Below are 18,168 nucleotides of genomic sequence, written 5' to 3' on the forward strand. Positions count from 1 at the left end.
AAAAAACTAAATTTTAATCATAAATTAACTAAACTACAATATTAAAATATCATATTTTACTTCTATTTATAAAATTATGACTTTAGCTTTCTATCATATTATAGTTAACTGGTTAGTTTAGATATGTTGTCGTATACGAGAAATTGTTATTTTAAAGTCACAAATTCTTTATATATATATATATATATATATATATATATATATATATATATATATATATATATATATATATATATTAAAGAATGCCACTTTTTAGGAATAGTAAAGTTATATGTAATTTGGCAAGAATGGTCCTTGTGTTTTCTTTGTTTCATATTTATTTTCCAGATCCTTCCACAACCTTTTTCGGGTTACATTTCCCGATCCTTCCATCCCTCTCTTCATCCTGGATATTCTTGATTTTGTTTGCTTTGTTGTTTGTTTTGTCTCAAACGAGAACGTCTCTTTCCTCCTTCCACAGAGCGTCGAACCCGTTCCTTCCGCCGCCCACCACCTCTCCGGATGCAGCCTCAAGTAGAGCTTCCGATACTATTTATTTGATCGTCTCCACTGCTCTCTTCCCTGAACGCTTTCAAATAAAAACAAGAAGAAATGGAAGGTGAATTCATGCTTGGCTTCGATTTTGAAGGTATGTACCCAAGTGAGCCCTAATTTTTTATCCAATCATGTCATCAGCCATATTTGAGTGAAACTGGGGTAAAGCTTTATAGGTCCACTCCATTGACTTCAGTAAAGAGCCGCTTGAACTCAAAACGGATTCGAAAATGGGGGCGATTAAAGGCGGTGAAATGGTTTACATGATATACAGAGCTGTCACATATGGTCTGTCACCGCTGATAAATCTTGATCTCCGGTGGCGCAAGTTCTGAGGGCTCGAGCATCCTATCCGGTGGCCGGAACGCCTCGGTCGACTGTCTCTCCCTCAGCCTCCTGGATCCCTCACTTAAGTGGTTCTTTCATAGGGTAACATTTCAATCCTAATATTTGTATCTAAGGTTACACACGAAGTGTTTGTGATATTGCTTCATTAAATAGAGAAATAGTTGAATACCCCCAAACTTTCTTTGATCGGTGGTCTGGACATTGGCCAATGACCCCCCGTTGAGGGATGCCCTACTATGTTTCAAACCATATGTAACTTACCACCTGGTTACCATCAGGTTAGTTCTTCAATACTTCAAACATTTAGGGTTCTTAGTTTTCAAGATTAATAACTGAATCTTCATAATCATATTTTACCTCATTTTGCAGTATAAATTCATTGTTGATGGTGAATGGAGGCATGATGAGCACCAACCTTTTGTAACTGGTAATTATGGTGTTGTGAATACCATACTCTTAGCTAGGGAGCTAAACTTCACTCCTTTAGTCTTGACCCTACATACCACTTCTGGTTCAAGCATGGATGTGGACAATGAGGTCTATTAACTATAAAATCTTTCCTCACATAATTAGTTCCACTTATTTTCTATATGAATCTAGGGTGACATTAAATTATGATTTGTTATCCTAAAACAAGGAACTATGGAGCAGGATGTAACCCCAGATAAGAACTCACAGACTGGTTGTGGTGGAAGACAGTCGGATCAAGCAGAAAAAGCCTGACCATCAACTGACGGTTGATGCTAAGGTCTGTACTCTTCAGATAATGCAAATTTTAACTTGGAAAAAATAAGTTTATTTGATTAAAGAAGCCAAATATTTCCATTTATTCAATAATTTGACTGAGTAAGCAGAAAAAAAAAAGTATTAATTTATTATGTAAACGAAGAAAGTATTTATTTATTTATTTTAATCGTGACTATTTGGCTCAGTTATATACCAAAGACATTACCCCTGATGATAAACAAAAACTGGATGAATCTTGACATAGAGAAGTAAGTATCACTAATCCAAATCCAAATCCAACATCTTGATTATCTTTATAAGATCTTTATGATGATTAATTGGTGTTATATTGTTATGTGATTTGCAGATTGAAGCTGCTTTTCATACAGATGAAATTAGAAGGACTCCACCAACTCCACAAGATGAAATGAGAGTTGGAATGAGTTACTTCCATGAAACAATACAGAAAGGTGTCCCTAAATTCCTAAGACGTGTTGACACTGCTCTTAAGAACATTGGAATCAATGAGCGAGATCCCTATAATGCCCCTCTGATTGAATTATCTTCATGGATGGGTGGTGATCGTCACGGAAATCCCAGGGTTACCCCTGAAGTAACCAGAGATGTTTGCTTGCTTGCAAGAATGATGGCTACAAATATGTACTTTTTCCAGATTGAAGATCTAATGTTCAAGGTATATCATATGTGATTATGTAAATTCCTTTTCTACCCTTTACAACATAATCTTAATTCTTCTTAATCACATTGTTCTTTTTAGATGTCTATATGGCGTTGTAATGATGAACTTCGTGTTCGAGCAGAAGAACTATATAAATCAGCAAGGAGAGATGCGAAGCATTACATAGGTACTATTTACTAATACTATCAAATAGCATTAACAAAGTGAAATTACAAGAATACCCTTTGAAAGTTGCTTATGTAAATTTTGGGTGTTTTGTTTGGTCAGAGTTCTGCAAACAGGTTCCTCCAACTGAACCTTATCGAGTGATTCTTGATGATGTAAGAGACATATTATATAAAACACGTGAAAGATGTCGGCATCTTTTAGCCCATGGCAAATCTGAGATCCCAGAAGAAGCAGTTTACAACAATGTTGAACATGTAACTTTTAATATTTAATCACTTATATTAAATCTTTGATCTTTGATAACATTTTCAGTTAATCAACAAATTAACCAAAAGAGAAAAGTATAAGACCATATTTCAATATTTAACACAAAATTGACCAACATTTTTGCGAAAAAAGTTCATAACTTTACTATATTATTTTGCTTTTTTTATTAGTTTTCTTTTTAAAAAACTAATGTCATTTTCACAAGAAAAGAAATCTGAATTATTTTTATACATGGAGAATTATATATATATATATATATATATATATATATATATATATATATATATATATATATATATATATAACAAATGGTTTTTTCGTTTATATTGGTTATTCATATACTATATACCCTCATTGGGAAAGAGCCATTTACAAGCCAAAGTAATAACAAATGTTTTTTAGTTCCCAATGTACTCATTAGTTTTATTATTTCTAAGTTCACCAATATTTTTTAAGTTCCCAGGTAAATTAATTTTATTATTTTTTTTTAAGTTCTCCATGTAACCATTACTACTCCATCAGTTTTATTATTTATTTATTTTTTTTTTAAATTTCATAATTCTTTTATTTTGCAAATTTTCTATACCCATAATAACAACGTACTTATTGTTTTCTTTCGAAAACAACAATTTTTAACTTAAGGAACTGGTCAATGGCTGTCGTTTAAATTTTTTTCAACTTTCTGGTTATGTGGCAATATTCGAAGATGCGGCAATCGTTTGCCACATCATCATTGGTTGAATGCCAACTAAGCAGAAGGTTGAAAAAAAATGACGGGAACCAGTGACCGGTTCTTGAAGTTAAAAATTGTTGTTTTCGAAAAAAAACAATAAGTACATTGTTATTTCCCTTCATTTGCTCAAATCTTTAACAACTTTTTTTTACAGTTCTTGCAACCCCTCCCGATCCCTATGCACATGTGGCGACCGCGTAATCGCAGACGGGAGGCTCCTCGACTTCCTCCACCAGGTGTCAACATTCGGTCTCTCCTTAGTCAAACTCGATATCCGCCAAGAATCTGCTCGCCATACAGATGTCCTCGACGCGATCACCCAACATCTAGAAATTGCGTTGCAACTATTATTAACAAAAGTTTGATATCAACAACGACCGTCTTCGTCTAAATTGTATTCAAATTGCCATTCTGGTCCTTGATTTTCCGTCTTCTCCATTATCTTCGTTGAGGTTCTGCTCTGAGGTTGGTAATTTTGTGCTTTCTTTCTACACTTTTCTTTCCATTTCAGAAAAAACCGATTGTTGTTGGTTTTTTGGAGATAGATAATTCTACAAGGAAGCGATAGCTGAATCTTCCCCATTGATAAGATTATGATAACCCTACGACCCAACTGATGATCACAGACAAGGTTGATAAATGGAAAAATAAATGTACAAATGTTGTTCACAAGTGTTATATTAGAGATTATGAATTTGTTTCCATGTTTGATGTTGACTTTCAACCCACACCTGATTTCACTTTCTTTCACCATGCTGCACCCAATGGTCTTCTCATAGGTTGAAACTAATGGTTGTATGTGTATGTAATCTGATATCTTATTAGTAGCTGTGTGATATGATATGAATTTATGTCTATATGTGTGTCATCTAATATGTACATTTATGTGTAATATGGTCTTTATATGGTCTTTGTACTTAATTTACTTTGTTGGGACAGATTACTCGACAGTTTGGCAAATTCATTTTGGTTGATATTGTCCTGGGAAAGGATATTCAAAGATGAATGTATGACATCTAATCCGAGTTTCTGGACCATTTAGCCACCGCAACCTCAATCACCCTCATATTTATAGAGTGTGGAAGTGTAAGTGTTCTTTTTATTATATGATTTTACATAAAGTTGTAGCTTATGTATTTACCATGAGTGTTGATTGAAATTGTGTTAATATATTCATTGATTTGAAGTAAAAAACTTTTTTTTGTCAAATCAAGTGCAATTTTGTTGCAATAATTTTTTGTTTTATGTATTAATAGTTGTGGGTATTTAAATGTTGGTTATAAAGGATATGCTATAATAAAAAAATATGGTCATTGTGTTGAAAATGAGAAGTGACCTTACATTCACATGCTTGTAAATATGATTTCTATCAAATATTTAATGATTTTTATTTATGAAATATGGATTTATAATGATTATATATTAATTTAAATGATTTTTATCATACATTACTTTTTATATAGGCATGAGCAGGTTGGTTTTTAGTGTTTAGTCTTTTCTAGCCTCTATAATCTCTTTCAATTTAGCAATGTACATTTTTTTTAATTCTTTTTTTATAGCATCTACATCACTTTGATATTTTTTCTTATTAACACATTGTCCTGTGAAAATTCTATCCAATTATTGGATTTTATTTTCTTATTATAACATTTACACGTTTGTAAATGGACAAATCTCCTACAATGGCAACGTACTTTATTGTCGCTAATAAGTTAGGCAATGTACTTTACTTTCACGCAAAAGCAACACCTTCCGCCCCCCACAATGCGGGGGGAAACTTTCTAGTTTTTTATAATCTATGATTTTATGAAAAATGGTTAAACTATTAATTTCAATATAATGTTAAACGGTTAACTTAAATCGAAATTTCAATTAAACTTGAAAAAAAATCGAGATGCTATTTTATAAATAGTTAAAAATTATAAGTTATAATGTTAAACCTAAATTATAATCCTAAATTGAAATAAAAAAAATCCGTGAAACTATTTTTTATAATCATTAAAAGCTTTTAAATAAGTAGCATCATAAAAATAACTTAAAATAGGAATAGTTAAAAGTAATATTATATAAAAAAAAAAATTATAATGTTATATTTAAAAACAAAAACAATGTTCGTAGTTTTAAATAATTACAATTAAAGAAATTAATAATATTATCAAATAAATTTTAAAAAAATTAAATTGTCGAAACAAAATTAAAATAATTAAGATTTTTCAAATACATTATTTTAAATAATTTACAACAATAATAGTTAAAAGTAAGACTATATACAAATATTATATTGTTACCTTTAAAAACAAAAACAATGTTTGATGTTTTAAATAATTATATTTAAATCTTGAGCAAATAAACTTTTTAAAATTAATTATCATAACAACAACTATAAATATCATTAAACAATATATTATCTTTAATTTTAGTCATGATTAACCCGCATGTAGAGGTTATTGATACAATTGGGATTATAGAATTTTAAAAGATGTCTACATTATCATATCATTCAAAACAAAAAATGTCTATACCAACTTATTATAAGATTTATTATATAAGAGTTAACAACAACGTCATTGATATATTTAAAAAACATATATTTGTAAAGATTTCAAATATACTGTTGTATTATGTACAACGCGCGAGTATTCGCCTAATCTATTATAATAAATATCAAAATACTTGAACCTCATTCATTTGAAATTTTCATTGCAACTTAAAAGTTTTTCTAATTTATATGTACTTATCATTTCAAATTTAAAGTAATTAATCATTACAACTTAACTTAAGAATTTTTTAATTTATTTGTATTAATTGGTAATGACTTTTTATTTTTCTTTAATTTGTACACATATTAGCTATATGAGTTGTATATAAGTAAGTTTTGTTTACAAAAAATTTTATGTTTGAAGAATTTTTTTATTTAAATATAAAGAATTGCAAAAACGAGTTTTTCTGCATCAGTGGTTATTGCAACACATATTTTCCTTGAGATAATAGTGCTTCTATGCAATGTTTTAAAACCCAGTTTGACCCGGTCGGTTCAACCGGTTGGACCGTGATCCGGGGTAGAAGGTGGGTCAATTGAGAACGGTTTTTGTAAAAATATAGACCGGATCGAACCGGCTGGATTTCCCCTAAACCGCGATTCGACCGTTTATGTTGAACCGGATTGACTCGTTTTATTAGGACTTTGGATACAAGTAGTGAACGCCAAAACAACGAGTTGTTTGTGGTTTCTTCAATGTTTTTCAATATTAAGACTTTGTGGACATAAAATTTTTGGTTTTATATGTTTATACATTATGCAGGAAAGTGAAATTTTATAAAAATAGAAAGACTATAAACCGGGTTGACCCGGTGGTTCAACCGGTTTACCCGTGAACCGGTCATCACACCGGATCAATTAAAAACCCGAGTTTTTAAAACATTGCTTCTATGTATCAAAAATGTATGTTGATTTTATATCCTCTTTAAATGATCTGTAAGTGTTTAATATATTATTTGATATAAATATTATAGTAGATATTGTAGCGTTTTTATGTTATTAAAAGTTGTGTTGTCTACATACCATTTATTATACGTTATATATATAGAAATCACATACATTTAATATATAATCAACACAACTTAAAACAATCAATAAATCATCATAAGTTGTATATATTTTATAATATTATTTCTTATTCATTATATATATAAATCAACATAAGTTTTATATACAATTTACACAACAGTCTCTAAAATTATCAATTATTGGTCAACATAACCAATTATGTAAAACTATTATGCTTAATAAACATATAGGTTAACTATAGGCTTGCCTTGCTACTAATATTGGTTTACGTATAAATATTCAATCATAATTTGTTAAAAGTTATTATCTTATTCATATAATTCACCGTAAAACAAGGGGATCCACCTAATATTATTCTAAAAGAAGGGGATATTTTATGTGATGTAACCTACAATTCATTGTACGGTTATTATTCAAGTATTATGACTAGTACATACCAATGATCTTTCCCATGGTTATGTAACTACCGACTATAATATATGCTAAACTTTGACATGGTGCAGTTCATTATATACATCAAGCTTCCTAGAATTCAAGTATATTGCAATTGAACTACACTATCACCTAGATTGTTCTTAAGATGACTAGAATGATCAATAGGGGAAACAACCAACTTGTTATCATAATGTCCAAATATTTTCGTAGTGCCTTTAACATATTGAGGTTTAATTAAGAGTGCCTTTCAAACCTTCTATAAACACTTAAATCAATAATTACATCGGTTACTACCATGTCCTTCATCTCAAAGCATGCATGTAAAGTGATTTGACTAATTTAAACACCATATTTGGTCCTTGTTTTAGTTCATAAAGTGATTTGACTAATTTATACACCTTATTATTGGGTTGTCAAACAAAATAAAATTGAAATTATCAAGTATACTAGTGCAATCAAACTAAAAGAAATTGCGAATTAATCTCGAGTTAATGTCAAGTTTGTTACACACAAAACAAGACATGTCAGAAGAAATTGTACTGCGTTTATCCCACATCAAATATTTGTACAAGTCTACCTGTATCATAACATGACACGACATGAACAGATTGTACTGTGTTTAACATCCATTGGAATCTTTGTACAAGTCTAACTAAAACAACATTCTCTAGTAAGTTCAATCGATAATATTTGCACTAACTATGATTTAAGTCAAATAGAAGATATACCAAAATTATCAATTGTTTTTTCACTACATTCAAGAAAGGTAAATCGTTTCTTCAGATTCCCGACATTTTCTTAACGCAGACCTAATTTCCCTCAGCAATTCACTGATATTCATACCTTTCCTGCAAGTTAATCGCTTCCCATTAAATCCTTCTACTTTCAACTTTTTTTTTTTCTTATTAACACATCATACTCTAAAAAATCAACCCAATTATAGCTATAATGGAGTAGATTTATCAAACTACATTGCTTTTATTTAATAGCCAAAAAAATGAACTTACAGAACACTGACACCTACAACAGCAACAGGTTGTGGATATTCCTCAATTTCTTTTACTTTTTTATCCTCATTAGAAATAACATCCTTTTCATCAGATAAAGGTAAATCTTCACTTCCAATTTTCTGTATTTCTTCAACCAAAACAGGAAGCCTCTCCATTGCCTATATACCCAATACCTCATTATTTACAAATTATAATAATAATAATATAAGATTAGAAGCAAAATAGCAAATCTCATAATACAATTAATACCTCAGGTATATCAATCTTATTCAAAACCACAATATATGGCCTTTCAAGATATTCAGGATTGTACATCCTTAACTCCTACAAAATTAATATTAAAAAATAAATAAATGAGAGAGAGAGAGAGAGAGAGAGAGAGAGAGAGAGATTATACTTCTTTTACAGTTCTGTAGTCATAGACAGGATCTTGAGCAGCTGCATCAACAACATGGACCAACATTCTAGTTCTCCTCAAATGTCTCAAGAAATTGCGTCCAAGTCCCTGAAGAATGAAGAAACGATCAAATATCATCCAATATTTCAAAAAAAAAGAAAGTTTGTTTTTTTTTTTTTTTATTTTACTTTTCCCAAATGTGCCCCTTCAATAAGACCAGGGAGGTCTGCTAATGTTGCTTCAGAAGAAAATTTTCCTGCCCCTAAACTAGGATCACCCTCAAGGCGTCCAAGATTTGGCATTAAAGTTGTAAAAGGGTAATCTGCAATATCAGGTCTTGCAAGTGTAATAGCTGATAGAAGGGTAGATTTTCCAGCATTAGGAAGCCCCTGAAGAAAAACAAAAATTAAGTGAAAATGTTAATGTGAGGGCATTTTAGGAAGATTGTGTAAAAGATGATGATACTTACTACAAGACCAACATCTGCAACAACTCTTAGTATTAACTGCAAACTAACCTCCGCCCCAGGTTGCCCAAGAATTAACACCTGTAAGTAAAATAATAGTGCAAGGGTAAAATGGTAATTTACTGAAAGAGATAGAAAAGAGAATGTAGATCTTTACCTTATCACTTTCATCTCTCATAACATTTGTTGTTAAATTCACCATCTTCTTCTTTTTATGCTCTGGCATCTCTAACAGACTGATCTGCCACAATCAAAGGTCAAAACTGTAATTTTGCAAATGGTCATGAAAAACATATAAATCCCATGTGTCCCAGATTACTCACCCCTCCTTGACCACCTCTAGCAACAAGAATTTCATCACCATGAGAAGCTAAATCAGCTAGAAACTTACCTCGTTTATGTTTTACAACAGTTCCTGTAAACAAATCAAGAAACGAGAATCCATTTCCTCAAAAGAATCATAAAAATCTGAATATAAAAGAAAATAGATGAAGGGATGTTGAGAAAAAGTCAAACCTAAAGGTACTGGAATACGTAATGTAGGGGCAGATAAGCCATTTCTCACTAGAGAAGTCAATCCACCCATTGTATCAACATTCCCCCCACGTTTTGCATTATATCTACCCTTTTTATGGAACTCTAATAATGAATCTTTTCCTTCATCTGCATAAATTACAACATCGCCACCATGTCCACCCATTGGTAAGATAAGTGATCCATCAAAGTCTCTCTTGTAAGAACCTCTTATTCTTACTTTCTCTTTCTCTTGTTTGGTGAGTGATTTAGAGGAGGGTTTTGAGTTAGGCATAGAAAGAGTAGCACCATGACCTCCATCTCCAGCACGAATGGTTATGATAACCTCGTCAAAATACTTGTGAGGTTCTCTAACTAGACTCTCAAGGGTTGGAGAAGATGAGTCTTTAGGTTTCGTAGCTCTGCACTTCAATGTAGGGTATCTAGAATGATTGTGAAAGCTTCCATGCGGATTCCATCTGCAGAAAATGTAGAATTATCATTCAAATCAACAAAGTCGAGGAAGTAAGTTCAGTAAGTGTTCGTATTTCATGTTTGAGAATGAAAATTGACATTGGCTACAGTATGTTAGCTCAATTCGATATGACTAATTGAAAGCCCTAAGAACTTCAACACATCACATTCCAACAGAGGTAATTACACATACACAAAGTTTAAACAACAGAAGATCAAGTTTTAGTAATGAAAGTATCTCGAGAGTTTTTCTGCAATCAAAAACTTGCTCCGTATCTTATTGGATGTTGATTGTTTCGTTAATGTGAGGCTAGCGTAAGACATAGAGATAGAGGCAGAGATTACCTATGATTGAGAGGAAAAGGACAGTGAGAGGTGGAGGTGTGTAATTCATGGGGAAAGAGGGCAGCGCCGAGAAAAGAAGACGATGACGGCGGCTGACGAACGGAGACGGAGGAGGATATCATATTACACCACCGGTAACTGTTCCTTGCTGATGTAGGCGGTTGTGTCTTGTAAGGTGTAACTAGTATGGATAACCTGGAGCGAATATTTTCATGTATCAAAATCGAAATTTATATCTTTTTAATATCAAATTATTTCATTTTGGTTATAATCCGTCCATAAGTTATGAGAAATTGAGTAATAGTAACCCATATAAATGTATTCTTTAAAGATAAAAGTAACCAGAATTTTTTTTAAATAATCATTTTGTCTGGAATAAATTATTTATTTTTATTTTTTTGAACACCAAAAAATTTATTAAAACAACACAAACAAGATGTCAATAAGGATTAACATAAATACAATCCCACAACAAAAATCTATCATTTCTTACTCTACTTTTTATCCACCAAGGAGGTGGTTTTAATTTGGGATAATGACTTAAAAGGATAATGTATTTTTTGATTTGTATATATTTGGTCACTAAGTTTTTTAATTCGTTCAGATTTACCCATTCAATTTGTTAAACTGTATACATTCAATCCTTATGACTGGTTAGTTCATGTTAGTCGAAAAAATGACTTAATATGGTAATATATTTTTCATTTTGTACACATTTAATCATTAATATTTTTTTACATATTTAGTCATTGATATGTGCATATTTAATGTGTATTAAGTATAGTTTTTTATTCATATATTAGCTAAATTATTGCATATTATGGACAAAAGGTACTTAAAAGTGCTAAATTATGTTTTTCAGTCCAAAGATGAAGCTCGGAAGCGAAAGGAAGCAGGAGAAGCAGTTAGGAGCTCGAGAGTGGAATGAAGAAGGAAAACACCTAAAAAAGGCTTCTACTGGGCGAGTCGATCCTGGACTCGACGAGTCCGGTCGAGGAATCAGAAGGATAATGATTCGGAAGTCCAGATAGTTATCGCAATACGGAGAATGTGAGGGGGACTCGACGAGTCACCACTTGACTCGACGAGTCGGGTCGCTTATTTAAAGATAACTCCACAGATCGAGAGGAGGGAATTCTGGGAAGTTTCAGAAGTGCTTTGCTGCGAATAAGAAGCCAGAAGAACCCTAGAAGTCGACAAAGAAAGCTAGAATTCAATTCCGGGAGTAAATTAAGGCACAATTTCATCATTCTACTTATTCTTTTGTTTTGTCAATATGATTAAGCAACTTGAACTTGTTTGTTTGCTGTTATTTACTTTAATTATGAGCTAAAATCTTTAGACTTCTGTTTGGGAATACAAAGTTGACAATATGGTTTGATTGATTGGTAGGATTAATTCCAAGTTGGTGAATTTTTGTTATTTTAGCTTGCTAAAGAACCTTGTGTATGAATGATAATTAATTTTCTGTTAATAGGAAGATAATTGATTAGCATGAACATTTATTGATTATCAACCTCATATGATATGTGACCACTATACCATATGTCTAGAATTAATGAACATGAAACTAGGATTAATAAGGAAATTGAGTAAACTCATGTGCAAGCTTGTAAGATGACCATCAAACAAGAGGTTAAGTAAGAATAATGAATTAATTAGCTATTGCAAGTCTAACTTAACCCAAATAATTAATCTAGTAAATATAATTAAATTAAGCAATTGGCCACTGTTTGAATTAGTTTATTTGCTAAGGATTAGGGTAGTGAACATAAACCTAATCACTTGAATCGGTAACCAACGAAAGAATTAATCCATTGCACTATTACCCTAAAATCAACCATAAAGTTAACCGAGTTGAACTAAACAGAAGTTCCTTTCCCATTATTGAATCTAGTTAATTTGTCATTTTCTAGTCTTAAATTAGTTATAGTTAGTAAGTTTCTAGTCTTGTAAAACTAGAGAAAAACCCTTATTTCTTAATCAACTTAGATAGAATTAGTTTTTAATTTAATTTGTCGTTCCCTGTGTTCGATACCCTGCTTATTTAGCTATACCACAATTGATAGGTTCACTGCCTTTTGTGTGTTATTTGATAATTAAAGTAGGATTAAAACTAAGTGAGTTTTACACACATCAGTCATTCACATTTTTTTGTTTCAAAATAAGTCATTTTTTTGTACTTATGAACGATTGACATCTTATGTGGGACAATCATTGATGGGGTATTTAGGGTTGTTGATGTTTATGTCCAACATAATATCGACTGCTTAGTTGCGTAAGTCTTGTGGTTTGACTTAGGTATTGTATTCTGAACGTCGTAACTTCTATACGATATCAGATTTTAACGATATTTATATCCACGTGTTCATTTTTTCATTAAGATTACTCCCGTTAAAATGTAATATATTTTTACTTACGATTTTATAAATAAATAAATAAACATTCATACATGCATTCATAAAAAACGTATAGATAGGGGCAGACGTAGGAATACATAGTAGGTGTTTCCGATATGAATAAGTGTTGCTGATACATGAAAAATAGGTATAAACGAAAAAAATCGAACTTTTTTCCACTGCGGACAGAAAAAACAGGTGTTGCAGGTACAACACTGAGACCGGGCTAAATATGCCCCTGCGTATGGATATAAAAATCGTAAGTAAAAATATATTATTTTTTAATAGGAGTAATCTAAATAAAAGTTGTAGTAGACTAAAATACGAGCGCATGGATATAAAGATCGTTCGCATGGATATAAAGATCGTTAAAATTCGAAATCATATAAAGAAGTTATGAAGTTCAGAACACATGACCTAAGCAACTAAGATTTAACAAGTTGAAGGGTAAATGTAGATGAAAAAAACTCAGTGACAAAATGTGTACAAATCGAAAAATACATTACCCTTTTAAGTCATTATCCCTTTTAATTTCCCAGAAAGTAAAATTACAATTCATGACCTTACCCTTGAAAATCTTGTTGTTGTAACGCCCCGACTCTCAGGTATGGATTTAAGTAAGAATCTCTTTGGTTTTAAGTCCTACTCGACGAGTTAAGGGTGGCCTACTCGTCGAGTAGCAGCAAGGTGGGATCGCATATTTAGTGACCTACTCGCCGAGTCCATAAAGGGACTCGACGAGTAGGAGCTGGCAAATGAAACCCTAAATCCTAGGGTTTTGCACTCTATTTAAGGAGGCATAAGCCTCATTTGGCCTCCTTGCAGTCCTTAGGAGCTCATAGAAACCCTAACCCGTGTGTGGTATCATTTTGTGCATTGTAAGCTTGGAAGGAAGGCTTTGTGGGAGGAGGAACTTGGAGAAACAAGAGGATAGGAGCAAGGAAGGAGTTGAAATCTGAGATCTACCTCATTTAGCATTCATTGAAGGTGTCAAGTCAACATCTTTATTTCTTTTCCTTCTAGACCTCATATGGCGGAGATCTAGGGTTTTTATGGTTTGAATAAGGTGTATTGCAAGACATGAGCTAGATCTGAATGTGTAACTTCAAATCTGGACCCTTCCTAAGTTCTAGAATCATAAATTTCATGTCTTGGTCATGGATGAGGCCCCCCTTGTGCATGAAACCCCATTAAGAGCTTAGATTTGGCATTAAGAACCTTTTTAGCCATGCATGCACGTAAAGTTTGCAACTTTACGTAAAAGGCATGCCCTGGAAGCTTGGATCTGTAATTTGGAGTCATTGCATGGCTTAAATGAGTCTGTATGGCTTAAGGACTGAAGGAACTCAGCGAGTCTCAAGTTCGACTCGGCGAGTCATATGAAGATATTTGCGAACTCGACGAGTTGGATGAACAACTCAGCGAGTCCGATGAAGATTGCCATAGACTTGACGAGTTGTATGAACAACTCGATGAGTCGGATGAGTTTTCCCCAAGTTAGAAATGCGTGTGTATTGACGTGTTGCTAGAAGGAAACTCGACGGGTAGCCTTAGGGTCTCAACCGAGAATCGTAAGAACTCGACGAGTCACCCCGGTGACTCGACGAGTGGGTAAGGACTTCAAGGAACTCGACGAGTAGCCGAGGGTACTCGACGAGTTAAGGTCAACATGGACTGTTGACCTTGGCTGAGGACTTTGACTTTGACCGGGGTTAACTAGTTGGGTTATAGAGTACTCTGTGAGGATGAAGACTTATAAGCATGTTCGTACTATGGAAATAGGTGGTGGAGTCTTTGGCGAGTGATCGGAGAGTAGTGATTTATCTACCGAGCTGACATCTACGAGGTGAGTTATCCTCACTATACTAAGGGGTCTAAGGCACCAAGGCCGGCCCATCTAATGTGTCACCTTGAACTGTGATAGATGCTGAGTAGGATTTAGTGTTGCATGTTAGTGGTTATGCCTGTTATGTAGGTCTGTAGGACTACCTGTGATGTTATGTGATTATTGCATGTTCAATTCTTATGATTTATGTGTTTGTTATATGGGATGGGTTGTAGTTGTAATGCTTTTTGCGGTAGCCAACAAACCCTAGGAGCATTCCAGTTACGAGCTAAGGGAGACTCGTACTGTAGGCTCGTGGGTATTACAGACTGTAGGGCTATGGACCCGTTATGTGTTGTTCTATTCAGTTGTGATGATATGTTATCGTGACATGATTATGTGGACTGTATGTGTATCGGTATTTTGGGGGTAACTCACAAAGCTTTCGGGCTTACAGTTTCAGTTTAGTGTTTCAGGTACATCAAGGGATCGCGGCAAGGCAAAGGCGTGATCGTACAACTCCTTCTGTTATGTTTATGTTTCTGGGAAAAACTCTGATAATTAATATTTTGAAAACAAAGTTGTAATGTTTTGATGAACTTGACATGTTTTAAAAAGTTTAAATTGGGTTGAAATTTTGGATGTTACAGTTGTTCAACTCATCTGAAAGCCAATAAAATCACTCCTAGTATGTTGCTTTTATCCTTTTTATCTGCATCCCTCTCCTGGATAGTTTGGAACATATCTTCAATTGTAACCTTGCTTGTTGGAAACTCATAACTCCACATGTTAATAAGAGCGATAACTTCCTTAGTCGTTGAACACCTGGTAAACAAGTGGTTCTCCGTCTCCACCATAATAAGTTATTACGGAGAGATCTTCGAAATACAGGAGTACGATTCCGGACAAGCGTTCTGAAATAGTCAAATATTCTTTTTTGTTTTCTATAATACGTGTTTGGTATTTTTTTTTTTTAGTTTTTTTTGTATAATATATATAGTATTTGTTTTTATAAAACCCATATTTCGTACCCCAAAACTTTTTTGTCAATCATTTACGATATGACAAGGTCTATTTATCATCTTCACCCTCTATCAAATACAATTTCCCCGGGATCAACATCTCTCGGAACCAACACAAAAACACATCACAATCCTCTCTATTGTCAAACATGTTGTGGTATGTATAGGGTCTTTTCAAGGGTCATTTAAAAACTCTCAACGGGGATTTTATCAGTTGGTTTGGTACCCCACTAGTTAATACCTAGTAGCAGTTTGTGGATGCAGGCTCACATAGCTATAAACCAAGACCGATCTTCTGAACAATAGTCACTCACCTAGTGACTATTATATATAGTCATTTTGAATGTCTTCAAATCCAAAACACCTAAAAACTAATGAGCACATGGTATATTGATGGGGATGTAAAGTTATACAAAATGTTGGAATTAATTAATCATAAAATAAAATTATATTATAAATAACTATTACTTAGGTAATGTAATCGAAATATAGTTATACCATATCATACTCATACCAGTTGGGTAAATGATCCATCAGTCATATCACTCCAGTCAAATGCGTTAGTGTTTATGTAGATGTCGAAACTAGTTGTGAGGTGTCGAAAGTCAATATTATGTTTTGTTAGTTTGTAACTTGATTAAAAGGGCATTTATATTTCGAAACTTAGAATGTCTAGTCCCTTGTATTTTTTGTTCACTTTCATCTTTCCTATAAATAGGGAAGTGTACTAGAGTAGATAAGAGCTTTTTACTGAGCTTATCATTGTAATCTTGTCTAAACACTCTGTACTTCTTTGAAAGCTAATTTGAGCCAAAATATATTATTTACATCTTGTGTTCATCGTTCATACTTGAATCTGATCATATTATTCATTCTTGATTTCATTGCAACTTCAATTGTTATCAGAGAAGGATTTATACAGATTTGATATGTTTTCTGAATTTTTGCAAAAGTTTTGAGTCTAGTTCTCGTTTTAGATTTCAATTTTCCGCTCTTTTGCATCAGAAAATCATCTTAGATTTGCTGTTGTGATTTGATTATGCATTCTAGTTGCTAAATCTGAGTGGTTGATTGGTGAATTACAAGTGTTTTAGCTATTTGATCTCATTCAAATTCAAGCTTTTCTCAAAAACTATTCGTACATCAATAGCGAACTTCAACATGAACACAATGATCATTTTGGAGTGTTAGATTAGAGAATTTGTACAATACCCATTTGTATACTCTTTCTAGATCTAATAAGAACTTAACAAGATTTATTTACTCCTTGTGTTCTTAAGTTTGTATGATGATTCACTAGATCTTTTCTTATTCCACACATTCCATCATAATCAACACCACTTCAGTTTAAAGCGGACGACATAACCATCCATCGATCATCATCCTGTCTACGTTCGATCAACAATGAGATCCACATCATAATGTGTTGTCAATCATAAATTTAATAGTAAAGTAAGTATTGTTATTAAAAGCCTAGTATGTAATCATCACATTCCAACCAACATGTGTGGGTATATGCATATAAGCACGTCCAAAACTCAATTGTCGGTATACCGGTGATAAAATGGTGAGCAAATAACATCAAAGTATCCCGTTGTTTATATAGACTATGTATGATATGTTCTAAAAGATTGTCCAACAGTGCTGGTTATTGGCGTGCTACACCTTTTCTCTTCATCTGTATTTATGGAGACTTATACCATATGGATATAACTTTTTGCTAAAGAAAATCCTAAGAGGTGATGCAAGAGTTTTGTGTTGTTCCCGAGGAATGTCTTTTAAATATGATGGTTCAATATATATGGAGACAGTTGCTCAAGGGCATCATTCAACGACGGTTTCGGTGTACCTAACCCATAATCATGCTCATATAAGCTATTATGGTATGTCGTACCAACATCATCCATGATATGTGTCTATACGGTCCAATAGTATTTAATTATAAATGGAAAAAATAGATATACCATAAAGTTAAATAAAAAATATGCTAAAGTGAAATGTTAAATTAAAGTACCTCTACCCCTTTGCAACACTAGCATCATCTCCAGCAACCCTATTATTAAGTTTTAGAAGCATGAATACCATAGTTTCAAGTTTTACAAAACACATCTCATGTTCCCTTAACTTCCCGCAACATTCACGGACCTCGTTTAGCAACTCAACAATAATTTGGTCCTTATTAGTTGAAGGTACACTGGGTGGTGACGGCAGTTGTGGTAGGTCAGATGCATTTGAACC

General features: G+C 32.9%; 1 protein-coding gene and 1 pseudogene across 2 annotated transcripts; one reads left to right on the forward strand and one right to left on the reverse strand.

The window, feature by feature from the left end:
* The first annotated feature begins 360 nt into the window (after positions 1-360).
* On the forward strand, positions 361-4,271 carry LOC144997497 (phosphoenolpyruvate carboxylase 1-like; annotated as a pseudogene). The gene is made up of 11 exons (XR_013659824.1): positions 361-628; positions 703-963; positions 1,036-1,160; positions 1,252-1,419; positions 1,534-1,630; positions 1,815-1,877; positions 1,976-2,302; positions 2,387-2,474; positions 2,576-2,730; positions 3,631-3,941; positions 4,022-4,271. The product of XR_013659824.1 is annotated as a phosphoenolpyruvate carboxylase 1-like (transcript).
* A 3,730-nt stretch (positions 4,272-8,001) lies between these two features.
* On the reverse strand, positions 8,002-10,901 carry LOC144998104 (putative GTP-binding protein OBGC2). The gene is made up of 10 exons (XM_078957922.1): positions 10,685-10,901; positions 9,869-10,344; positions 9,676-9,767; positions 9,510-9,593; positions 9,356-9,433; positions 9,075-9,275; positions 8,887-8,994; positions 8,739-8,813; positions 8,487-8,647; positions 8,002-8,327 (listed from the first exon to the last, which is right to left on the reverse strand). Exons 1-10 carry the CDS (start codon positions 10,804-10,806, stop codon positions 8,237-8,239), a joined length of 1,488 nt encoding a protein of 495 aa, XP_078814048.1. The 5' UTR covers positions 10,807-10,901; the 3' UTR covers positions 8,002-8,236.
* Positions 10,902-18,168: the final 7,267 nt, after the last annotated feature.

This window comes from Lactuca saligna, chromosome 5 (assembly GCF_052625555.1).
Source record: "Lactuca saligna cultivar CGN05327 chromosome 5, ASM5262555v1, whole genome shotgun sequence".
Lineage (NCBI taxonomy): Eukaryota > Viridiplantae > Streptophyta > Magnoliopsida > Asterales > Asteraceae > Lactuca > Lactuca saligna.